The sequence below is a fragment of the Pelmatolapia mariae genome, linkage group LG17 (assembly GCF_036321145.2).
Source record: "Pelmatolapia mariae isolate MD_Pm_ZW linkage group LG17, Pm_UMD_F_2, whole genome shotgun sequence".
Lineage (NCBI taxonomy): Eukaryota > Metazoa > Chordata > Actinopteri > Cichliformes > Cichlidae > Pelmatolapia > Pelmatolapia mariae.
Genome location: NC_086242.1, coordinates 205,227 through 231,502, shown reverse-complemented (window position 1 = coordinate 231,502; position 26,276 = coordinate 205,227). Strand labels below are relative to the sequence as shown.

The 26,276-nt window shown below is 43.0% G+C and overlaps 1 protein-coding gene across 11 annotated transcripts in view; it reads left to right on the top strand.

Moving 5' to 3' along the window:
- LOC134615971 (pleckstrin homology domain-containing family A member 5-like) overlaps nt 1-26,240 on the top strand; it is a 174,342-nt gene extending 148,102 nt beyond the window's left edge. For 8 of the 11 annotated variants that reach the window (XM_063460676.1, XM_063460682.1, XM_063460681.1 and 5 more), the window contains 14 exons: nt 2,175-2,234; nt 2,314-2,394; nt 2,474-2,626; nt 3,908-4,009; nt 4,092-4,200; nt 4,524-4,567; nt 6,426-6,555; nt 8,297-8,418; nt 10,561-10,752; nt 10,847-10,996; nt 11,742-11,861; nt 15,499-15,644; nt 15,870-16,024; nt 23,245-26,240. In XM_063460676.1, the coding sequence (XP_063316746.1) occupies nt 2,175-2,234; nt 2,314-2,394; nt 2,474-2,626; nt 3,908-4,009; nt 4,092-4,200; nt 4,524-4,567; nt 6,426-6,555; nt 8,297-8,418; nt 10,561-10,752; nt 10,847-10,996; nt 11,742-11,861; nt 15,499-15,644; nt 15,870-16,024; nt 23,245-23,279 (1,599 nt within the window). In that variant the 3' untranslated portion in view covers nt 23,280-26,240. Of the gene's footprint in view, nt 1-2,174; nt 2,235-2,313; nt 2,395-2,473; nt 2,627-3,907; nt 4,010-4,091; nt 4,201-4,523; nt 4,568-5,908; nt 6,104-6,425; nt 6,556-8,296; nt 8,419-10,560; nt 10,753-10,846; nt 10,997-11,741; nt 11,862-15,498; nt 15,645-15,869; nt 16,025-23,244 lie in introns of all 11 variants that reach the window. The other 3 variants (XM_063460685.1, XM_063460675.1, XM_063460680.1) reach the window with 3 other exon arrangements.
- The last annotated feature ends 36 nt before the right edge of the window (nt 26,241-26,276 follow it).

Below are 26,276 nucleotides of genomic sequence, written 5' to 3'. Positions count from 1 at the left end.
TTTAAACTTCTAAGAGACTTCTTAACTTTAAGAGAATTTTTGATTTTCAGTGTGAAGCAGGAGAGAGATGACTCATGGGCTGTTCCCTGTTGTTACCTAACACACGTCTAAGACATTTATTTGTTAGGCATTTTTCTAATCCATTACATGTTAAAGTATCCAGTTAAAATGTGAAGCTGGATCAAATGATCATCATCCTTTCAGTTACTGTAGCAGTGTGGCTCACACTGTATTACATTCTTTGAAGTCCGCAGCAGTGGAGGACACATTTAGGTAAATGGTACATGGACTGGTTCTACTGGAGCACTCAAGTCTACTCTACATGGTGATTATGGTGAATGTTAAATCACACAGTAAGTTACTGAATGAACGCTGTGTTGTGTTGAATAAGATTTGATAGTAAATCTCATGGGGATGTGTTTAGTGAGGACATGTTACAAGCAGCCCATAGACGTCTGCCACAGGAGTCTTCCCTGAAGAACAGAAAACAAGTCTGTGGCTTTAACGCCCAGAGGGTACATCCATCTTTTGTATGCTTTGTACAGTGAAGACCGATCATTTTCTGGGACAGTTGTTTGGGACTGATTCCAACAAAAGGTTGCCTTAAAAAGGTTCACTTGTTTCTTGGTAGAGCACAACCTCATTGATGCAAATCAGACTAAAGTGTAGGAGGCAAAATGTAAGAGTTTGTTTATCAGCATATAATAGTTTGCTGAAGCTACGCCGTCGATGTGTGTTTGTACTTTCTAATATGATCCACAGCAGCCGTGGTAACGTCTGGGTAAACAGCTTCAAGCAGGATTAGTAAATATCAACAATATCCCATCATCACTTCATCATTTCATGCTCTTGTAATAAACAACACAAAGTGTAATATGAAGAATTTTTGCCCACTGGAAAACAAATCCTGACACAATAATTTATATCATGTGGGATTAAATTAAAACACACAGTCAAAAGTTTGGACACAGCTTCTCATTTCATGGTTTTTCTTTATTTTCATGAATATTTATATTGCAGATTCTCACTGAAGGCATCAAACTACGAATGAACGCATGTGGAATTATGTAGGAAGCAAAGAAGTGTGAAATAACTCAAAACATGTTGTATATCTTAGATTCTTCCTAATATCCACCCTTTGATTCCTGCTTCGCTCACTCTTGGCCTTCTCTCCATGAGCTTCATGAGATTGTCTCCTGAAATGGTTTCCAACAGTCTTGAAGGAGTTCCCAGAGATGCTGAGCACTTGTTGGTCCTTTTGCCTTCACTCTGCGCTCCATCCCAAACCATCCCCACTGGGTTTAGGTCAGGTGACTGTGTACACCATCCGTTCACCTTTTCTGCATCCCACAAAGACACGTCAGTTGGAACCAAAGATCTCAGATTTAGACTTATCTCTAATCTGAGCTGCTGTTAACTTGTGATTTCTGAGGCTGGTGACTCGGATGAATGTGTCCTCAGCAGCAGAGGGACTCTTGGTCTTCCTTTCCTGGTGCGGTCCTCATGTGAGACAGTTTCATCGTAGTCTTGATGGTTTTTGCGACTGCACTTGGACACATTCAAAGTTTTAGCAGTTTTCCGACTGACTGATCTTCAGTTCTTAAAGTAATGATGGCCTGTTGTTTCTCTTTGCTTAGCTGACTGGTTCTTGCCATAATATGAATTCTAACAGTCTGTGTACCAACCTGACTTCTGCACAACACACCTGATGGTCCCAACCCCATTAAGAAGGCAACAAATTCCACAAATGAACCCTGACAGGCACAGCTGCAGGGTGAAGCCATTTCAGGTGACGACATCATGAAGCTGACTGAGAGAAGGCCGAGGGTTTGCAGCACTGTCAACAAAGCAAAGAGCAGCTACTTACAGAAATCAAAAATATAAAACATATTTAGAATTATTTCTCAGTTTTTCCTTTGATTCCATATATCTTACTTCATATATCTGATGTCAGTTTGTATCTATAATGTAGAAAGTAGCAAAAATAACGACAACAAATGAGAAGGCGAGTCCAAACTTTTGACTGGTAGTGTATAACAAGTAGAGAAGTAACCACTGAATGCATTCTGTGACATTTCTTAATATTTTTTGAAAAACTGACCTGGAGCTCTCCGTTGTACCAGATGTGTTGTGTTGCCCCTTAGTGTGCGTCTCTGACTGTTTCTCTTCTTCAGAGTTCAGATGACTACAAAGACAGCGCCTTCGTCCAGCGCCCAGAGGAGGCTGACATAGATGTAAGACGGCCGCAGCTCTCAGTGAAATGATTGACACGTTTCAAAGACACATTTACTGATGTTTGTGTGGCTGTGTTAGACCAAGCTGAGCAGACTGTGTGAGCAGGACAAAGCAGTGAGGATGCAGGAGGAGAAACTGCAGCAGCTACACAGAGAGAAGGTACAGCTGTGTACTCTGTGCGTGTGTGTTGCTCTCTTTGCGGATATGCAGTAATAAGTATTCGTGTGTTGTGTGGCAGCACACTCTGGAGACAGCGCTGCTGTCTGCCAGTCAGGAGCTGAGTGAACAGAGTGACTCAAATGCAGCAGCCACACAGAGCCTGGTCCAACAGAGAGATGTGCTGCAAAATGGGCTGCTCAGCACCTGCAGGGAGCTGTCCCGAGTCAGCACTGTGAGCATGCATACACACATCACCACCCGACACGCAGGGACATTTATCCATGGAAAAGCAGCCACACTTTTATGGAATATTTGATTACATGTTGAACAGAGTCGCAGGTGAATGACTTGCTACTGAATATTTATTGCGTGTCTCACAGTGGAACATCAGCCAGACTCCTGATGGAGAATAAAAATCAGCTTTTACTGTTTTGGCTAAAATCGAGCTCCTTCCTGGCGTCACTGTGATACATGCTGGGAAGGTTATTGATTAGCTTTTACTCTTCATTTAATTTCCTTGATAAACACCAGAATATACAAACCCAAATATACAGTTCTTTACAACAGTAATACTTTTGCACTGCTGGTACAGACGCGTTTCCTGATGATTACAGAGTAAAAAAATGTTTTGTTCTTTGACCAGTCACAGTACTGGGAAAGCCTCCTTTCCACTCCAACACCAGCATTTAGAGCAACGCCAGCCGAAGCCTTTGTTTCCATAGCGATGTGGCTTCCACTGTGTTTATGTGTTTGTGACAGCTTTGATGTGAACAACAGTGAAGGAAACAGAATCAGTTATATATCTGCATTTTAAATCTGCTTTTATTTCTTTTATTTTGTGTTTTTTTTAATGGTGCATGTTCTAAATATAACAAATAAGCTCCTAAATTCTCTATAAAGGCTGGATCTACTGTAGCTACACTGTGAGTGGTCACCCACTGGATCGTGGCTCTAAGAGATCCATCCTCTAAACCAGGGGTGGGCAATTCCAGGCCCCGAGGGCCGGTGTCCTGCAGGTTTTAGATCTCACCTTGGGTCAACACACCTGAATCACATGATTAGTTCGTTACCAGGCCTCTGGAGAACTTCAGAGCATGTTGAGGAGCTAATTTAGCCATTTAAATCAGCTGTGTTGGTTCAAGGACACATCTAAAACCTGCAGGGACACCGGCCCTCAGGGCCTGGAATTGCCCACCCCTGCTCTAAACCATACCCTGCATATCCTGTGCAGCCAGTCTAAGATTGATAGTAGATGGGAATCCACGTCATTGTGCAGGAAGTCTTTTCACGAACAAGCACCAGTTCAGTCTTTGCTCGGCTGCAGATTTCGGGGTCTCTGGTCCTTGTGTCTGTTGGTTTAATAGGACTGATGTACCGGGGGAACTCACAGAAATGCCACGAAACCTGACAGACGAGAAAGAGGGCAAAGGTTCCCGAACCTAAAAGAGGAGACACGGGAAAGAAAACACACACAGATAAACACAAACAGACTGGTGTTGGTGTCCTGTTTCAGGAGCTAGAGTGCTCCTGGAGGGAGTATGACCTACTGGAAGCAGATGTTACTCTGGCCAAATCCAACCTACTGGAACAGCTGGAGGCCCTGGGCAGCCCACAGGTAGCACGCACACACACACACACACACTCTTATTTTACACGGTGGTTAACTTTGAACAGAATATTTGGATGTGTGTCTTCAGACAGAGCCTCCAAGTCAGCGGCACATTCAGATCCAGAAAGAGCTGTGGAGGATCCAGGATGTGATGGAGGCGCTGTCCAAGAACAAACCCCCGCGCAGCACAAATAGCAGTGAGGCCCTCCCTCAGCACCTCCACCACTCACATTCTTACGTTCTTGCTTGCATGCGTGTCTGATGTCTTTATACGATTTCATGGTTCAAACCAGTTCTTGTAAACACGCCACGGTCAGTCTCTTTGAACAAAACCAAATCTTAATCCTGCCGGATGTTTAAAGAAAAAGCAGCTGCTTCACCACTTTTTCCTTCTGTGTGTCAAAGTGTACATTTGATTTGTTTTTGCAGCTTTGCTCAGCGTTTCAATCAATCGTCGTCTTCAGTCATCGCAAACTTGTTCACTTCTGTCTCTTTTCTCCAAATTCTGTCTGTTTAATAGGTTTTCTTGGTTCAAAGCCGCTCTCCATTCAGCAAAAGAATGAGGTACGGCAGTGTGCACATTACACCCCTGTCACATGATTCTGTTTTAGTTTAGTTTGTTTTGACTTCAGAGATTTCTGGCGTCTTTCTAGCCCAACCAAGATGGCTTTGTTTGAGCTCCAGCTGCAGAGTTAGCATGAAGCAGGTGGTTAAATTGTTCAGCAGGAGTGTGTGTGATGGCTTTGCTATGTCTGTTGTTTCACAGCTGAATAGAGATTGTGTAGCTCAAAGGTTTCATGTTTGAGTTAAGTTCAGTGTAGATCTGCTCTCTCAGCTGGTGTTTCAGGTTTGTCCGTTTCCACAGATACTCTCCATGATGCTGGTGAGATTAGCTTTATAGTCTTCAGTTACAGCGCTCCCTCGCTATAACGCGGTTCACCTTTCGCAGCATTGCTGTTTCGTGGATGTTTTTGTGTGCAATTTTGCATGCTTTTTTTTTTTAACAGCACATTGTGTTCTGCGTCCTGATTGGCTGTAGACAATTGTCAATCAATCTCCTCCGTGTCTCCTGTACAGTACAGAATGTGTTCAGCTTGTCAAATTTACATAAATCTTCGATCATTAGCAGCGTGACTCCGAAGTGGTGCACTGCATGTTTGTAAGTTTTCTCTAACAAACACAACAATGTTGACGAAACGTCGTCACCTGCAGGTGTCTTTGGTTTCATTCTGTAATACTGGACTTTCTACGAAGGTTTGAACTTTGAGCGTTTAAACAAGAGAGAAAAGTGTGAAAATGTTCATGCCTGTGCGAGAAAAGTGTATAAAGTGTGTAGTGAGGGGTTTGACAGCCTTAACACAGCTATAATAATTGTAAAAAATAAAGTTGGCTGCTTCACGGATTTCACTTATCGCGGGTTATTTTTAGAGCGCAACTGCCGCGATAAACGAGGGACCGCGGTACTGTAGAGTATCTGCTCGATGGCGAGTAGCAGACAGGGTGAACAGCTAAACTTTTACAACTAAAAATAAAGTCCTGTTTGGTCCCGTCTCACGGTTTAGGACCAGATATTTGACACTTACCGTAGCTCAGGTTCTCCCCTTTGTCTTTAGGATGCGTGTTTACCGCTAACACTGATATGTTCCATCAATAACATACTTATAGTGTAGTTTGTGTTTTTGTCATTGTGAGTGCACTCGTAACAGCAAGTCTGAGAAGAGAACACATTTTGAGTCAGAGTGATATTTGAGCATTTTCAGCACAAGCCGGGGTGTCTTCATCCCAGTTTGCAGAAACTGGTTCAGTCAGGCTGAGTGTTCTTAGTGATGGGGAGGGCGTTCTTACATCATGGTAGGAGTGCTGTCCTTTCTTTGGAATGAGCCCCGTTGTGTTAACTGTCTACAGGCAGTCACTCAGCCACTCAGTCCTCCCAAGGAGGGCAACAGCGTACCCCCCCGCCCGCCTCTCCCCCAGTACTACGACTCATCAGACCGCCCCCCTCAAGTGCCCCCCCACCACTCACACCGTGGTGGCCCCATGCCCTCCCACACTTATCGTCCTGAAGACCGCAAAACCGGCACCAGGAATGGAGCACACAGTGTAAGAATCGCTGAACGCGTTCATGCCCCACCCTCTCCCGACCACATCAGCCCCCAACATCCTCAGTTTGCTGTGACTGGCACACTTCAGTACACCGAGCCAGTGCACCCGAGCTCCTCATTTCACAGGATTCAGTGTTCTCAGCCATCTCTCCCCTTTTATTTCCAGACCCCATCCTAAAGAATTAATTCATGTGCATCTGTTCCTCAACAAGTTCAAATACATCTAATTCATATCAGTGTTATGTGTGCCTGACTGATGCTGAACAACGTGTGTATGAATGTATTCTTATCCTGAGATTTCCTCCCTATTGCACTCAAAGCAAGCTCCAGATTACCGGCTATATAAGAGCGAGCCCGAGCTGACCACGGTGAACGAGGAAGTGGACGAGGCCAATGGTGAAGAGAAGGACAAGGCTGAGACTGAAAGTAAAGACAGCGCATCATCCAAAGGTACATTTATTCATCAGTGTGTGACTCTGTGTTACCCTCATTCTCGCTGCACTGTTTTTACTTTAAAGAAGCTGGCGTTTCGTGACGGGGTGTGGCTTGGCTGCAGAGGGGGTAGAGCAGTGAGTTCGGGGCGCTGACGTCCGGCTTGGGCTGAGCGGGTCCCTCTGGCGCGCTGACCCCTGCAGCCGAGCCACAAGCCACACTTATTATAAAAGTCGCCCGCTGGATTTAACTAAGCAAATAGGTTGGAGCCTCCTATTGGACAGTTACTGCAGGGGCGATTATCTTTCAGCTGGCAACAAGTTATTCAACCCCAACTGGTGCAATGAGTTGCTTCACATTTCATAAACAACCATGTCGAAAGACTCATATCGAGGTTGTGGAAAAGATGTTAGTGTGTTTGAGAAGGGTCACATCACTGGTACACATAAAGCAGAGGAAACATCCAAGGAGACTGCAGAAACGACTCAAATTGGGTTAAGAACTGTCCGACGCATTATTAAAAAGTGGAAGGATAGTGGGGACCCATCGTCTTCGAGGAAGAAGTGTGGCCGGAAAAAAATCCTGAGGGATTGTGATCGGCAGTCGATTACACGTTTGGTGAAATCAAATCGAAGAAAAACAACAGTAGAACTCAGGGCTATGTTTAATAGTGAATGTAAGAGCATTTCCACCAGCACAATGGGAAGCTCAGGGAATTGGGACTGAACAGCTGTGTAGCCATAATAAAACCACTAATCAGAGGCAAACCGGGAAAAAGGCTTCAGTTAGCTAGCAAGCATAAAGACTGGACTCTGGAGCAATGGAAGAAGGTCATGTGGTCTGATGAGTCCAGACTTACCCTGTTCTAGAGGGATGGGCGCATCAGGGTAAGAGGAGAGGCAGATGAAGTGATGCCTCCATCATGCCTGTGGTCTGGGGTTGCTGCAGCTGGTCAGGTCTAGGTTCAGCAACAGTATGTGCTCAAGAAGGAGGTCCGCTGACTCCCTGACTATACTGAATGACCAGGTTATCCCATCAATGGGTTTCTTCTTCTCTGGTGGCACGGGCATATTTCCAAGGTGACAATGCCAGGATTCATCGGGCTCAAACTGTGAAAGAGTGGTTCTGGGAGCATGAGACATCATTTTCACACACATGGACGGGCCACCAGAGTCCAGACCTTAACCCCATTAAGACTCTTTGGGATGTGCTGCAGAAGGCTTTGCACAGCGGTCAGACTCTACCATCGTCAGTGCAAGTTCTTGGTGACAAATTAATGCAACACTGGATGGAAATAAATGTTGTGACACTGCAGACGCTTATCGAAACAATGCCACAGCAGATGCATGCCGTAATCAAAGCTAAAGGCAGTCCAACTAAATATTAGAGTTATTTTTTTGGTGGCGATGGTTTTTTGGCCGGGGAATGTATCTGTTAAATAAGGGTATTAATAGTAAAGACAGATCTGGGCTGTCTTATATTATTTAATCAATTCATCAAGTTTTAGAAGATGCCATTCAGTGGTCACTGAATGTAGAAAGTGTTTACTGGCCACAGGTGAGGCTTTGTCCTTTGACCTTTTCAGGCCTTCATCAGCCCTACTGGATAGACTGTTTCTCTCACATCTGTGTTTGTAACGTTGGGACCTCATACTAACTTGGTTCAGTTAAAACATGTAGCCTATGTATTGTTTTTAGTCCTTTTAGTTGTTTTTCATTAATGTGTAAGTGAGAGCATTTTCCGGCTGTTTGTCCAACAGTGTCCCCGTACCGAGTGGGTGTCATCCCCCCCAGGACCAAATCCCCAATGAGCCCTGCCGAGTCCTCCACTATTGCCTCCTACGTTACCCTGAGGAAGACCAAGAAATCTGAATCCAGATCTGTAAGTTTCACCTTTATAGTAAATCTGTTGCACTAAGAGGGCAAGTCATGTCTGACGCATTTATTCGGAGCACATAAAAGGAAATGAAGCACTCTCTTACTGACCACTCGTAAATATAGATCAGAAGCAGAATCATCTTTATTTGGTGACTCTGTTCTCTCTCTCTCTCTATATATATATATATATAGACCGCCCGCAGGGACGAGTGGGGAATTCTTTATATATATATATATTTTAAAATTCCCCGCTCGCCCCTGCGGGCGGTCTATCCTTCAAGCTGAGGTCCTCTACCAGAGGCCTGGGAGCTTGAGGGTCCTGCAGTATCTTAGCTGTTCCTAGGACTGCACTCTTCTGGACAGAGATCTCCGATGTTGTTCCCGGGATCTGCTGGAGCCACTCGCCTAGTTTGGGAGTCACCACACTGAGTGCTCCGATTACCACGGGGACCACCGTTACCTTCACCCTCCACATCTTCTCCAGCTCTTCTCTGAGCCCTTGGTATTTCTCCAGCTTCTCGTGTTCCTTCTTCCTGATATTGCTGTCATTGGGAACCGCTACATCTATCACTACGGCCGCCTTCTCCTGTTTGTCTACCACCACTATGTCCGGTTGGTTAGTCACCACCATTTTGTCCGTCTGTATCTGGAAGTCCCACAGGATCTTAGCTCGGTCATTCTCCATCACCCTTGGGGGCGTCTCCCATTTTGACCTCAGGACTTCCAGGTTATACTCGGCACAGATGTTCCTGTACACTATGGCAGCCACTTGGTTATGGCGTTCCATGTATGCCCTGCCTGTTAGCACCTTGCACCCTGCTGTTATGTGCTGGATTGTCTCAGAGCATCTTTACACAGCCTGCACCTGGGGTCTGCCTGCTGTGATAGACCCCAGCCTCTATGGATCTTGTGCTCAGAGCTTGTTCCTGTGCTGCCATGATTAGTGCCTCTGTGCTGTCTTTCAGTCCAGCTTTATCCAGCTACTGGTAGGATTTCTGGATGTCAGCCACCTCCTCTATCTGCCGGTGGTACATACCGTGCAGGGGCCTGTCCTTCCATGATGGTTCCTCCTCTTCCTCCTCATTCTTGGGTTTCTGCTGCCTGAGGTATTCACTGAGCACACGGTCAGTTGAGGCCATCTTCCTGATGTATTTGTGGATGTTCATTGTCTATTCCGCTTAACATGCAGTCTCAGGGTGCTGGACTGGTCTGCAATGTTGCAGTCTGGTAGTTTGATCCCCTCAGTTCTGACTACCTTCCCTCTCTTCATTATCATCCAGTTACACTTCTCCAGTCCGAACGACATTCCGATGTCATTGCTGTATATCCCGGTGTTGTGGATCAGTGAATCGATGTCTCGTTCACTCTTGGCATACAGCTTGATGTCATCCATCAAGCTGTATGCCAAGTTGTGGCTGAGGGGGGTTCAGCTGTATGCAGAACAGCAGTGGGGACACAGCATCGTCCCTGATGATCCTGCATCTTGTCCTTTGGGCTTGAAGTTGTCCTCTAGTGTTGTCCGCCACATCTCCACTGAGTTCCTGATGAAGGCTCTTAGGGTCCTGTTGATCTTGTATAGGTCTAGGCATTCCAGGATCCTGGTGTGGGGCATTGAGTCATAGGCCTTCTTGTAATCAATACAGGCAGTGCACAGGTTGGTCAGCCTGATCTCGGTCTACCAGCAGCTGGTGTTTCGCTCCTATGGTATTTCTGCCAGTTCCTTTGTCATGAGGAGTGTGCATTGAGCCACGTGCCTGTTCATCTTAGCCGCTATGATGCCTGACAGGAGCTTCCATGTGGTGCTGAGACACACAGTGTGGTGTCAAACTAGTATAACTCAGTGTATTTTTGTGAGCTAGCTACAGTAAAAGGCAGCTTAGTCACTTTGTATTCACACATGATTGATATCTACATGAACAACATGATCACCCTGCACTCTGACTCACTCCAGAGCTCGGGTCGTTAAAGGCCAACAAAACAAATTAACTGGAGCTGAAGTCTTCTGGGGAAATGTGAACTTCTTTGTGGCAATATTTAAATTTCAGACTCTGCTTGCAAGTGAATTTTTAATCTTTTGTTAAAATGTTGCATACCCTCTCTGAAAGCCACAGTCACAGTTTGAGGTGAAAAGTCTTTTCCCGTGCAGGATCGTCCCAAAAGTGCAGTGGATCAAATAGGATTTGGGGAGAGAGAGGTGGGCAGAACAAGGATGAGTGTAGAGGAGCAACTGGAGCGACTAAGAAGAAATCAGGAGGCCTTGTTGCTCCGTGAGAAAAAGAAAGAAACCCCAACCCGCTCACCGTCCTTCAGCAAAGACAATCCATTTCTTATTCTGCAGGTGTGTCTCTCACACACACGCTTCAGTTCAGATGTGACCTCTGCAGTTTGAAATCTGTCACATAACTCAGGGGTTCATGTTCCCCCTTGTGCAGAGTCGTATCCCAGCAGGAGTTGGAGCTGGTGCAGACCCTTTGGAGCTGGAGGCTGCACTGCAGCAGCTGAAGGTGGAGCACAAGGAGCAGAGCAGAGCTTCTGTTGACGCTGCAGGAAACTGCACAGAAAGAACGCTGACTGTTGCAAAGGTTCGAATTTATTCACATTTTTTTGCAATGTACTCACAATTACAGGTGCAAAGGGTCGAGGGAATGACAATAGATGAGTTCAGATACATGTGGACAACCGACCAAAGCAATGCACAAGATAAAGGCTGGGACGGTGGAGTAAGTAGACCAGAGTATCAGGGGAGATTTGTGACAGAAGGAAAACAGTGAAAGGGAAGATGACAAGACGAGTGAAGGTGGAGCAAGAGGTCGGAGTGTTGGGAGTGACCACGTTGGACAGAAATGAATACATCGACTCAGGCTGTGCAGTTTGGAGACGAGGTTAGAGAGGCAAAGATATTTAAGGTGGAGCTGCCAGGCAGAATGAAAAGAGGAGGACCACAGAGAAAATTCATGGATGTCGCAAACAAGGGAATGCAGAGGGCTGATATAACAGAAGAGGATGCAAGGATTAGAGTGAGGGAGGCAGATGATCTCCTGTGACCACACGGAGAAGTCACAGCCAAAGTCAGTAAGCTCTGCACCACTACTGGGTTAGAGTGAGACTACTGTAGATAACATTTTCATCCAAGACTTACAAGCTTCACGCAAAAACACCGACATATGACCTTCATGAGATGCAAATGTAGACTGCATATTATGTCTTTCTAAGTCTTGTTCTTTGTGGTCTTGTTTCCATTGTGAAAGCAAGTGTTGTGTTTTTATACACAACACTTGCTGCACTCTGCACACACAGCACCACAATCATTTTTATTTCCATCTGCAGGAGATGCCCACAGCAGAGGAGGTGAAAAATTGCAAATCTGAGGAAGTAAAGCAAGACGGGAACACGGGCCTGAAGAGTGTGGAAGAGCCACAGGTTACGATGGGCAGATTAGATCATGAGGTACTGTTTTATTTCCCAGGACAGCTGTGTGTAGCAGATAGCAGTGTGAAGATAGTCAATACTGTTTATTAGTATGATCAAACTTATTTAGTGGTGATAGGAAGGATGTTAGATACTTAAGATCGAGAACTAGAAGGAAATGGCTTTAACTGGGAAACATGGAAAGTGGGATGGATTTCCATAGAAGCAGGTGGCTGTAATCACACAGCAACAGAACTGGTGATTCTCTCAAAGGGACTCAGGAAGAGACGAGCCAGTTTCTTAGACGATCTTGGCTGTACCAGGAGTAACTGAGTAGACGATCTTAGTGCTGTATGTATGAACTAAGCAGCTCGATCAGGTAGCTCGGGGCTGTGTTGTTGATAATTTAAAAGTAAGCAGCAGTATTTTAAATTGGATGCGGAATTTAATGGGTAGCCAGTGCAGGTCAGCTAGAACAGGGGTAACAGAGGCAAACCTCCCAGTTCCGGTCATTTTGAACAGTTTGCAGTCTATGAAGAAGGGCAGAGTGAAGACCGAAATAAAGGGAGTTGCAGTAATCCAGCCTACAGGTCACAAAGGCGTGAACAAGCTTTTCCAGGTCCTTATGGGGAACATGCTGCCTAGCCTTGGAAATGAGACGCAGTTGGTAGAAACTAGATCTAACTACAGCTGACACTTGTTTATCAAATTTAAAAGAGCTATGCAGCAACACGCCCAAATTGCTAACAGTGTCAGAGAGGGAGCTGGCAAGGGAACCAAAGGCATCACGAAGCTGGCCGTGAGGAATATTACTGTCAAACACAACGATTTTAATTTTCTTATCATTTAAGATAAGAGCGTTTCCTAAGAGCCACTCTTTGACCTCACACATGCACTCTTGAAAGCAGTGCAGAGACAGAGCAGGATCAAAGTAGATCTGTATGTCGTCAGCATAACAGTGATAAGCAATATTGTATTTCTCAAAGACTGCACCTAGAGGGAGCATATACAGTGAGAATAGAATAGGGCCCAGCACAGATCCTTGAGGCACGCCACAGCAGACAGGTGCAGCGGAGGAAGAGCAGGTGCCCAGGTCGACCAAGAAGGACCTGTTGGAGAGGTATGATTTAAACCAATCAAGAGCGACACCTCTAATGCCTGCAGTATGCTCAAGCCTCGCTAACAACATGCTGTGATCCACCATGTCAAAAGCCGAGGATAAATCCAATAGACCTAGGACCGCAGCGCATCCAGTATCAGCATTAGAAGAAGATCATTAAGGACTCTAAGCAACACAGTTTCGGTGCTGTGACGTGGTTTAAAGGCAGACTGTAATTTATCAATACTGTCGTTCACATCCAAATACGCCTGGAGTTGTGAAAGAACTATCCTCTCGACAATTTTAGACAGGAACGGGAGCTTAGAGATTGGCCTGCAATTCACATAATCATTATAATCAAGGTTTTTCTAAGAACAGGCTGGACTACGGCATGTTTAAAAGCTGACGAGACGCAGCCAGAGAGTGAAGAAGAATTCAATAACGATAAAATACTGGGTCTAATTATGTCGAAGCAGTCCTTGACTATGCGAGGTGGAAGGATATCATATATGGGAGTAGTGTTATTCAGTTGTTCAGCTAATTCCTTGAGAGTAAGGAGTGAAACGGGCTCAAACTGATGGAAGGTTGATGAACAACCAGGAGTAGAAACAGGGCTCGACACGAAAGGAAGAGAAGAAACTTTATCTAAGAAGTGATTTAAAAATTGTTCACAAAGAGCCGGAGAGCACACCAGCGGCATATCAGCATGGGGATTGACCACTGAATTAAAAATTTAAAATAGCATTCGGGGGTTGTGACCATGAGCCAGGATCATTTTTGATAAGAAAGCCGCTTTGGCCATTTTAGCAGCAGTCTGAAATTTCGAGCGGCTGGCACGTAGGATTTCACAGGATACCTGGAGTTTATCTGTTTTCCACCTCCTCTCATCGCGGCGGCAGACACATCGTAAGGCGCGCGTAGAGTCGTTTAACCAGCATTGGGAAAAGGTTGTAGGGCGCTTCATTTTAATGGGTGCAACAGTGTCAAGGATAGAGGAGCATATGGATAGCGAGGTGTTTGCAAAGTCATCAACCATATGAGAGGCAGAACAATCAAAAGTACTGGACGCAGAATTCAGGAAAGACACAGAAAAATTTGCCACAGTTTCAGCATTAACTACACGTAAAGCAGGAACTCAGTTCAGTATTACCTGAGTCAACATGACTGGGGAGTGGTCGGAGATCCCAACATTGTTTATATCCTTGATGTGAATGTCCAAGCCATAGGAAAAGACCGAGTCAAGGGTGTGGCCCTTAGCGTGGGTTGGTTCATTTACCCACTGAACAAGGTTAAAAGAGTCAGTTAATGCAAGAAAGTCTTTAGCTAACGGGTCGTCCTTACAGCAGACGTGTATATTAAAATCGCCAAAAATAAGAACACAGCCATGTTTAAAAAGAACAGATCCTACAAGGTTGGCAAATTCAGAGATAAAAGTCGTATTGTGTTTAGGCAGGCGATAGACCACAACACACAGAGTAGCCAAAGAGTCAGTCATCTCCAGTAGCTGAGCTTCAAAGCTGGGGTAGGTAGGGGAGGGGAGCTGCTGAAGGTTATTTTTAAAAACCGAAGCTAATCCACCACCTCTGCCAGTGAGCCTCGGTGAGCTAAAAAAGACACAGTCTGGGGGGAGAAGCTCGGAGAAGGGGATGGACTCACCGGGGCGAATCCAGGTCTCCGTCAGGAATAAAACGTCCAGTCCAGAAGCGAGGAAAAAGTCATTTAAAAGAAAGGTCTTGTTCGCCAGTCACCTGACATTTAGTAGAGCCATCTGTGTCCAGGGAGCTCGGTCACCACTGGTAGCACGTCGCAGAGCGCTTAGGTTGCTGTGATGGACGCCACGTCTGGAGGACGTAATCCAGGACCGAACAGGGGGGCATGCCACTGAAAGGGCTGGGTAGGCTTGTAATCCAGCGGGGCAGATCTGCCGATGGCTCAGCAGTTTAGCATCAAAGCGGTCTCCGGAGGAGGGGAGAAAGCGTAGACTATCCCATCCGGCATATGGATAATCCGTAGCCTTTGCTTTAAGGTAAGCCTTGAGGCTTACAAACGTTTCCTGTAACGTTTGTTGTGCAGGTTGGGAAGGGGTAGGCAGGAAATACTGGTGGAGCCGTAACAGGGTGGCGTCACCCAGGTTCCAGCATGGATCGATGCCAGTAAGAGAATCAGAGATTTAAAAGCGTTTGTCTGTCATAGGTTATTAGTGCACAACCACCTGCTGAGCTTAAAACCAAAAAAATAAGGAGTACTATGCCAAGGTCCAGTAAAAGGAGAAGGGAAGGTAGAAAGCAGAAGCACAGACGAGGACAGCCAGCCACACACACCGGCGCCATCTCAAAAAATGATGATGTCAATAATGCTGACTCAGAATGGTGCAAAAGCAAGTTTTAATGACAGAAGTCGCCCTTTAACAGGCTTAAGCTGTCTGTACCAACTCCAACAGTACGCTTCATATCATGCAGTCGTAGCTGTTGTGTAAAAACAGCCACAGTCAGTTTGCTTTGAATCATTTCTTAAACTGCATTTATTTCCAACCTTGAGATCTCTGCATTCTCTCATGAAAGTGAATCTGTGTTTTAGCTGTGTGAGAGTCAAAAGGTGGTGATCCTGGACTTGGGCACGGAGCCTCAGCGGGTGGAGATTGTGAACCTTGAGCCCTTCGAGGATGATGAAAGCCGAGAGCAAGATCTGACCAGCTCACCTACAAATGCCACCACTGAAAACAGGTGTCTGTGTGTGTCTGTGTGTGTACCTGTCTTTGCACTGACACAAGAGCTTAGAGCTACATTGGAGACACAGCTCACTGGAGCACCAACTCGATAGGATTTGTTCTCTGCTGTCATTACAGAGAAAAGCAAAACAAGTTGTTGTAAAAATACTGAGCTACAGTCTGATGTCCATCATTGAAACTAATCAGTCATTATGTCCTGTTCTGCTTCTGCCAACTGTAGCTTCCAGACTGTTGAGCCTGAGACTCCAAGCCCTGAGCCTGAGCTCGAAGAGATGACACAACCGTCGAGGGGAGAGAAGAACCTCGGGAAGAGCCTGGATTCATACAACCAGCTGACAGCAGACAGCAAAAAACACAACAACAGTATTTTGGCATGTAAGTCAAAAGTCTTTCAAATAAGACCTTTTTGTACCCAAATCAAAGGCAAATTAACTCATCACACATGAAAACATTTACAATAGGCTTACACTGGTTAATCTCATGGCTTATATCTTTACATATAAATGTCTAGATCATCTTTTTTAAACCAAAGTTAGTAAAAACTGATTCTCAGGTTAGTTTCATTTTTCCACTTGACATTTGAAATAAACCTGATACCAAAGTATCTTTAAACACTACAAACAGGACTCATTTATTTCAGCAGTAACTTTAGGTACGCTCTGTATCCTCACCAGTCATGTGTCATTATCCATGTTTCTGTGTGTACGTGTGTGGGAAAGTTCTACGTTGAAAACTAAAATAAGTCAGAAATGTTGTGTGCATGAGCTTACTGACATCATCATGGGGTGCTGCAGGTGTGGGTGTTGCACAGGTACATGTAGAAATATACGAGCAAAAAAACGAACAACAGTTATCCAACAGTCGGTGGATATTTTGGCATTGCATAACCAGAATTACAGTTTATTGATTACTAAGTGGAGAAATCAGCTCAAAAGCACTTTATTTATATTATTGCAACATGTGAATAGATAATACATTTGATCAAATGTGTCATTGAACTTTGGGCAGATCTGCATTAAGCTAAAAGTATAAGATAAGAAGGCTGAAGTGTCGGCGCTAAAACCTTTGCTGCATGAGGAACTTCTCCTTGTTCTTCTTCACGCTAACAGGCTTCAGGCTGTGCGTGATGTTTACTTCACACCGATCAAGAAGAATAAGGGAACGTGACCCCTCTTATGCTTTCTCTCTGCCTTTAGAAAGCATCTACATGAGTCTTAAGTGACCACCTGTGGTTCGATCTAACTTTCCTCTATGTGTATATAGAAATAAGTGTTTTCATTTTACATGCACCTTTATGCTGCGTCTAACCTGAAGCTGGAATAACTCAGATGGCTGCTTTCAGTTATTTGTTGTATCGACTGTAGAGGTGGAGGAAAAGCCCACTCTGTGCGTGTTTTGCTGCAACTGTGAGATGTTCATTCTGATGGCTTTTGTCATCATGGACCCTGTGACTGTTTGAGGGAGATGAATATTGACCACTGGGCATCTCGCGGTTCAGAAAGCCATAGAATACACTCTAATGGAGAGATAAGAGAAATACAAGGAAGCTACACAAGACACGTGTTTTCTGCCTTGATGGTTTGAAATGTTTGAAAATGCCAAAATTCTTCTTTCCCCTTCCCCACATCTGTGCCACCATAATGTCTGTCTCAGAGCCTACACACATTCCTTGGACTCGAAGCTTGGTTTGTCCTCTACGGCAGTGTTTCCCAACCTTTTGGAGCCACAGCAAATATTTCATGTTAGGAAAATTACACTAAACAAAAATGTCACAAAAAGCATATTAATAATTTTCCCCCGCGCACCAGGTATAGCTGACTTGGCTCGGTTTGTGCCCAGTATAGCTTCTTTGCTTTCTTCTGACCACTACTCCTGCTAGGACCTTCATCTGGGTCGGAGTTTTCTGCAGGACCAAGTCAGCCTGGCTGCTTTTTCTTTTCAAATATTTATCTATTGTGATTACACGCTGCGTTGTCTCACAGCATGACAATTATGTCATTTCTTCTTCTGTGTTACTGGCAGTTGACAACCCATTTATTAGGTAGTTGTACTGCCCTCTAGTGGAAGAGAATGTAATTGTTCTGCCCGTTACTCACACTGATCACTTAGAGCAGGGGTGTCCAATTCCAGGCCTCGAGGGCCGGTGTCCTGCAGGTTTTAGATCTCACCCTGGGTCAGCACACCTGAATCAAATGATTAGTTCATTATCAGGTCTGTGAAGAACTTCAAGACATGTTGAGGAGGTCATTTAGCCATTTAAATAGGCTGTGTTGGATCAAGGATCTAAAACCTGCAGGAAACCAGCTTAGAGTACTAATCAGGTAGAACCAGAGGCTGTATCCCAATTCAGGGTCTGCAGCCTTAAAGGCCGCATTTTAAGGCCGATTACGTCACAGCGATGCAACGAAGGTTGTCCCAATTCAAAGGCTGCTCAAAATGCAGCCTCAAATGCGTCCTTCATTTCTCCGGATTTGAAGGATGGGTCCGTGTATCCTCCATGGCCCAACATATCCCAGACTTCATAGCGCAGCGGTGGGTGTGGATAATTTTGCCGGAAAAAAACAGCTGAAGCGGAGCGGCCGAAGAGTAAACTGTCAAAAGTAAGTACTGAATATTATGTCACTTATTTATTTGCAAATGTTTAATAATGAAGAACATTAAAACATGACTGTTGGTCACATGTCGGGAAAGTTATGTGACATTAGTGATGTTTGCACTAACTTGGTTTTAGAGCCTTTACTTTCAAATATACGCCGTTCAATAGTCGACCTTAATCTTACAGAGAATGTGATGATTTTATGGATAATTAAAGTCAGTCATATATCCACAAACACAACAAGCTGAAAGTCAGTGATGCTGCTCGGTTTGCAGTCCTGAATATCACGGCACAAGCAGGATTCACTGCACTGTTAATGTTAGCTATGTTATATTGCTGCCTCTGTTCGGTGGTGTCGAGCCAAACGGACTTTAACGTGTGTTTGAACGAGCTGACGGTTCACTCGTTAAGCTGAAAGAAAGATGCTTTAATCACAGGAGTCACACATGTGTCCACTGTACCATCTGGGAACTCTTCTTGTTTAGCACTCGTAATAACACAAACACTAAATCCTCCTTCTCTTGTGCTGTTTTGTAGCAGTGTATACACCTGAGACTGTCACCTGTCTGTCTGTCCTGCACTCTCTCTCTGTTTCTTTCTCTCTGATTGTGGAATAAAAGCATGAACATGTGTTTATAAGTTACACTTGTGTTTGAATCCTGCAGCTTATCACACATTTGATTTCCATGTGTGACAACTGCAAGTGTCCAGAGTGAGGACAGACTGAGGGACCCACTGCTGCACATCATCTGTGAGGCTTTGCACCCCTGATGATCCACCAGGACAAACTCAGCAGTGTGTGAGGAAGAGGAGGAGGAAGAGCCAGCAGCAGCTGACAGATGGAGAGAATAGACAGGCTGTTCCCTGTTTGTGAAGGACTGCTAGGAAAGTTTAACATAACTAATTGTTCAAGGTTCTTTATTCGTCACATGCATAGTTATACAAGTACAGTACAAAAGTTTGGGCAACCTTGTTAATAGTCATTGTTTTCCTGTATAAATCGTTGGTTGTTACAATAAAAACGTCAGTTAAATATATCATATAGGAGACACACACAGTGATATTTGAGAAGTGAAATGAAGTTTATTGGATTTACAGAAACTGTGCAATAATTGTTTAAACAAAATCAGGCAGGTGCATAAATTTGGGCACTGTTGGCATTTTATTGATTCCAAAACCTTTAGAACTAATTATTGGAACTCAGATTGGCTCGGTAAGCTCAGTGACCCCTGACCTACATACACAGGTGAATCCAATAATGAGAAAGAGTATTTAAGGGGGTCAATTGTAAGTTTCCCTCCTCTTTTAATTTTCTCTGAAGAGTAGCAACATGGGGGTCTCAAAACAACTCTCAGATGACCTGAAGACAAAGATTGTTCAGCATCATGGTTTAGGGGAAGGATACAGAAATCTGTCTCAGAGATTTAAGCTGTCTGTTTCCACAGTTAGGAACATATTGAGACAATGGCTCAGTTCAAGTTAAGGCTCGAAGTGGCAGACCAAGAAAAATCTCGGATAGACAAAAGCAACGAATGGTGAGAACAGTCAGAGTCGACCCACAGACCAGCACCAAAGACCTACAACATCATCTTGCAGCAGATGGAGTCGCTGTGCATCGTTCAACCATTCGGCGCACTTTACACAAGGAGATGCTGTATGTGAGAGTGATGCGGAGGAAGCCTTTTCTCTGCCCACAGCACAAACAGAGCCGCTAAAGCACATTTGGACAAGCCAGCTTCATTCTGGAATAAGGTGCTGTGGACTGATGAAACTAAAATTGGGCATAACAAGGGGCGTTATGCATGGAGGAAAAAGCACACAGCATTCCAAGAACAACACCTGCTACCTACAGTAAAATATGGTGCTGGTTCCATCATGCTGTGGGGCTGTGTGGCCAGTGCAGGGACTGGGAATCTTGTCAAAGCTGAGGGACACATGGATTCCACTCAGTATCAGCAGATTCTGGAGAATCAGTGACAAAGCTGAAGCTGTGCCGGGGCTGGATCTTTCAACAACACAACGACCTGAAACACTGCTCAAAATCCACTAAGGCATTCATGCAGAGGAACAAGTACAATGTTCTGGAACGGCCGTCTCAGTCCCAGACCTGAATATTATTGAAATCTGTGGTGTGAGTTAAAGAGAGCTGTCCATGCTCGGAAGCCAACAAACCTGAATGAACTAGAGATGTTTTGTAAAGAGGAATGGTCCAAAATACCTTCAACCACAATCCAGACTCTCATTGGAACCTACAGGAAGCGTTTAGAGGCTGTCATTTCTGCAAAAGGCGGATCTACTAAATATTGATTTCATTTCTTTTTTTTTTTTTTTTTTTTTTTTTTTTTTTTTTTTTGGTTGATTTTGTTTAAACAATTATTGCACACTTTCTGTAAATCCAATAAACTTCATTTCACTTCTCAAACATCACTGTGTGTGTCTCCTATATGATATATTTACCTGACATTTTTTATTGTAACAACCAACGATTTATACAGGGAAATAATGGCTATTAACAAGGTTGCCCAAACTTTTGCATCCCACTGTATAATACACAGTGAAATGTAACCTGACACGCTCCTCGTCTGTCCTGAATCAGTCTTATTAGGTAATGTTCAAATAATGTTATCATCCCAGTGTTTTCAGTGTGGGAGAAAGTACTCAGGGCCTTCAAGTTACACACTATGAAAGGCAGCAACAAGTTTAATATTCAGAAACCTAAAGTATGTATCAGCAGCAGAATGGAGCTAAAAATAAATGTTTGTTTCAGTTCTATGAAGCTTTGAGTATTTTGGATTAGTAGCACTGCTGTGTTTGTTGCATCATATTGCTGTAATTGTTTATATGCTTTATATATTCTGAGCTAAGTTGATCTATAGTGTTACATCATATTCTATAAGGATGTTATGTGTTTGTTTACTTTCTGCCCAGTTTGACCCATTTAGCAGAAGTCAGCCTGTTTAAGGCTCTGATATCTATTCTGTATGACTTAAAGCAGTTATGACATGGTCTGATTTTCTCACCCAACAAAGGAATATTTCATATATCAGTCTACTCTTCATTCTATCAGAAACAGTTATCACAGCTCGTACATTTCATTTTTACACATATATGTAAGCATTGAGCCAAATTTAGTAATGCCAACATACTGAAAGAACAATATTTGTCTCTTATATATAATACATCTGTATATACACTGTCAAAGATACTTGTCTTTGAGTGAAGATTTAAGGTGATAGGAAATATAAATAACTGCAACTTGAATCTTTACTGAAGCTCAATATTTGACACAGAGTTCATGTTCACTGCTGTAATAAATCATAATGATTAATATAATAACTATAATATTGGCCATATTATATTTACATTACCACAGTGAGATGACTTCAGTCTCATGAACAACATTAGCTAATTGTTATTTACTAACTAATCTTAAATGACTGTTCAGTACAGAAATGAAGGCCAACAATCATGTTTTTACAGTCCTGTGGTCTCAGCCTCAGATACTCAACTAATCACACAAAGCTCATGTAAAACAAACAGATGAACAAAATATTTTCTCCTTCATTTCTGTCAAACAATGCTGTATGACACGTTTCCAGCTGTTAGTGTCATAGTTGCTAGGCAACCTGGGCAGCACAGCGGAGGCTAGACCGTCCCATTTCACAAGCCTCGCACTTCTGGCCTTAGCGGTCTTTGAGTGCGCGGCCCTTGTGGAGCGTTAAGGCTGCAGACCCTGAATTGGGAAACAGCCAGATAATCTTCCACGGCACACCTGATCATTTTTCACGGTACACCTGTGTGCCGCGGCACAGCGGTTGGGAAACACTGCTCTGTGAGACCTTACATAGACAGGTGGGCAACTCTCAGAATCATTTCCAATCAACTGAATTTACTACAGTGGACTCCAGTGAAGTTGTAGAAACGTCTAACAGATGACCAGTGGAGATGGGATGCACCTAAGCGCAGTTTTGAGTGTTATGGCAAAGGCTGTGTTACTTTTTAATTTTAATACATTTTCAAAAATTTCAAGCCAACATTTTTCACTTTGTCATTATTTTGTAGAATTTTGAGGTGAAAGAATAATTGATTCCATGTTAAGGCTGTAACGTGACAGCATGTGGAACGAGTGAAGTGCTATGAATACTCTGCAGATGCACGGTACAATAAAAACCATAAAATACAAATTAAACACTTTGAATCAACTTCTGTCTTATGACTGATTCATTTCCAATTAAATATTGACTAATGACTGTTTGTCTCCAATTCATTTCATCTTTATATACAATTGACTGTAATTCTTAAATGCAGCTGAACGTCTTTAGCCTCAGGTTTATTTTTGGACTTACAATCCACTGCTGGTGTACAGAGGCCTGTTTTTGATGCTTAGACTGTAATCTCCAAATTAAATACACTGTATAGGGTAGTGTCTACTATAACATGTGCAAAGCTAACAAAATTCACCCCCCATTTTATTAACTACCAGCGTTTGTTGATTATGTTCAAGCATATAATCAGTGTTGTTATAGACTGTTATGTGCTGGACCCCCAGCACGGAATAAACGACAAAACAAGTTCCAAAGAAAGTTCATCTTCATTCACTGCAAACTAAAAACCAAAAGTCTGAAAAAGATTTTCTCTTTAATTCTTTAGTGTTGTTTGTTTCATTGTTGGCCTTACACGCCGTGTTACGTAAGATATTTTTAACCCAACGATTATTCTTATTATTTATAAAAAACATCTTGTTTTTTATAATCAGCAGTGCTCTCCACTGTGCAAGTATAACAATAATAATAATAATAATAATAATATACCAGTTGCAACTAAATCACTTTCTATCTTATGACTCGCCAAATACTTGTTCCAATTCTCTAGAAGGATTATCTTCTAATACCCAATAGTTTTAGTGTTAATAAACCTACATCGATGGTTAAAGTACTAGTAGGTAAAAAAGAACAGCACTAATCTAAATTTCATTCTCCTCTTCTTCTCCTCCTTGCAGCACAGACGTTCACTTTGGTGAGCAGTGACACGTGAGCAATGGCGGCCTGGACATCCTCACTGGCGTCCCATTGAGCTCAAATGTAGCCAGCCTGCACAGAGCATGCTCCATGGCTTCCTGCATTTACAACGAAATCTGTTGGCACTAGTGTTACGTGCCAATACAGAGATGGAGACTGAGAGGATGATGATTCAGACTGACCGACACCTAGACGACCAGCCATCATATTCAAAGAGGCAGATATTCTGTATCTTTAGTGCTCATTAGATCTGCCGGCACATACTCTGTCCTTAAGCAAAACACATTCTGTGGAGATGTCAGCATATTCTAGGACTGTAAAATGGTTTAGTTTAAAAATTATGTGGTTTAACTACAAAATGCCTGAAGAAGCCCAGAAATTCATTGCTGTAGTGTTACAATAAAGCTTTGTTCAGCGTTCAGACAGCTGTGCAAAATATGATTAAAAGCAAAATGCAATTCCAACTCCAAAGTTAAAGTACAAGTTATTAAATGTTTAAAAGATTAACTTTGATTCAATTCAATTTTATTTACATACCACCAAATCACAAGTCACCTCATGAACTGTATATAGGAAAGTAAGGACCGTATAATTGTGCAAGCACTTGGCAACAGCAGAAAGGAAAAACTCCCCTTTAACAGGAACAAACTTCCAGCAGAACCAGTATCAGGGAGGTGCAGCCATTTGCCTTGACTGGTTGTTGATGTGAGGAAGACGGGATAAAGAGAGCCAGAGATGATAATTATTACTAATGATTAAATGCAGAGAGGTGTATAAACACAGAGTGTTAAAATACAGGAGCAAACCTGGTCTCAGTTTTTAATGTTTCACGCATCTAATTCAGTATATTGAAAACACTGCATTTCTCAGATTTAATGTTTGATATGTTGCCTTTGTACTGTTTTTTTAATTGAATAAGGCTTTAAATAATCAAACAAGTCAAATTACTTTTTACACAGTGTCCCTGCTTTTTTGGGAATGTGTTGTAAACAGGAAGGAGTTAACCAGCGACCAGGTGACCAAACCACAGATGAAAGGTTTGCCTTTTCCAGGCAGAATGTAGCCACTGCTCTGGTGTAGATACTTCTGAGTAGCCCTGAAAAACCTAGTGGAGCCTGATGCTGACTGGAAAGGATTTAGACCTCACAGGAGACGGATAGTGTCCAGTCACTTTTATGGACCATGTAATTTAGTTAGCTTCATAAAATTTGGATGGTTTACTGATAATGGCTTTGTAATCTGTGGCACATGAGCAATCCAAAGCATTTCCATGATCCAAAAGGCCCACATATAGCAGCGTAACAAACCATTCATCTTGTAAATGGAAATTATGATACGTGGCTCCTTCCTAACCTCAGGACAAATGGCCAGTCCTAACGTAAAGTGTTTGTAAATGTCTTTGGAAATAGCTGGATAAATCCCTGTAATCTAGACTCAGACAGATGTGGTGTAAGGGGGTGATGGAGAAACCAGTGGACTGTTCTGTTTAGTCTGAGGTTGGCACTAACCCCATCAAGTATCTGAAGGGTGTACTCCTGAGTGAGGGGAAACTAAGCTGACAGGCAGATTGGACTGGACATTCAGTTTAAGGGTTAAGCTTTTAATTTAATCATCAGTTTTGACATCAAGCACATCCATATATATATATATAAATAGTTTATTTGGCTGAGTTCAGGTAACGTGATATTTTGCAGTTGCTCACTGTATTGTGCCTTTTCGTGTTCATTCGTGTTTTGGAGTGAGAGGCAGTGGAACATGGGACTGAAAGGAAGGAGGAGATCCTTCCGATTTACCAACCCGGTCATGTTCAAATCTTCGCCTGTGCTTCCACCTTTGCAGTAGCCAGCTGGTCCAGACATTGTCTGAAACAAACTCAGATTATTCACTTTAACCATTTTTTAAAGATTGTACCACTTATCTGGTAAAAGTGAAAAGAAAAAAATCTGAAAACTTAATGTTTTCCTTCCCTTTGTTATGCTACAGCCATGTGCTGCCACTAAGGGAGCGTGTTGTTTTTCTCCAAAACACCATGTAGGAATATTTCTGGGCAGGCAAGAATCTGAGCTAAACCATTGTACAGTCTCACTTTTATGTGTGACTTGTTTTGGATATAATGTAGCCTCATAAAACTGTGTTGCCAAATACATACACGTGTACAGAGCTTTTGATACCTTACTAAGTGCTAAAGTCATCCTAACATAACTATTAAAATAACAGTTATCTATAGTTCTGGTGGATGGGATATTAGCTGTTCCTGAGTTGCTAGAGATGAGTGTACAGCTGTATATATGAGCATCTGAGAAGCCTCATCACAGATGGCACCAAACGACACAGACGCAGTGCTTTACTTTAACCCCAAGTGGCCGCTAATCTTTAACCTGCTCGGATCTGGATCCTTTGGTTGATTTCAAACTGGAGGGATCCCACATCTTTTACACCTGCAAAATAACAGATTAGCCTTCATTTTAATATAAGTATATCCATATATTATATGAATATTAAGCTGTTTTTTACTTTAACAAGGTGCCACATCATGCTGCTGTTTTTTTTTTTTTTACAGATTAAGGTATGAAGTTAGGATTATTTATGTTGAGCAGATGGTTTGAATACCCTGACGTGCTTGCAAAGTCACACATAATATGCGAATGAGTTGAATTTGAAGTCTACTTTATCAGTTTGTGTCTCTTTGTTTTTCCTCACTTTGGTTTGTATCAGTTAGAAAATACACATAAAAAGGATTCTTAGTTTGACTCTGTCCTAGGTGGTGGAAACTCAGAAAATGGCACATGTACAAAGCAATAAATAGGTATTTGAAGCCCCAGGACATTAAAAAAGTAAGAGATAAATAAACTGTAAAAAAAAAAAAATTAAGATAAGATAGAAAAATTTATGTACACAGTGAAAAAAGAAGAGTGAATATTATAAGTATAAGAAATTATTATTATTAATATTAGAGTCAATATGCAAAACATTCATATCTCATCTGTTTTATATCATGTGAAATAAATGTTGA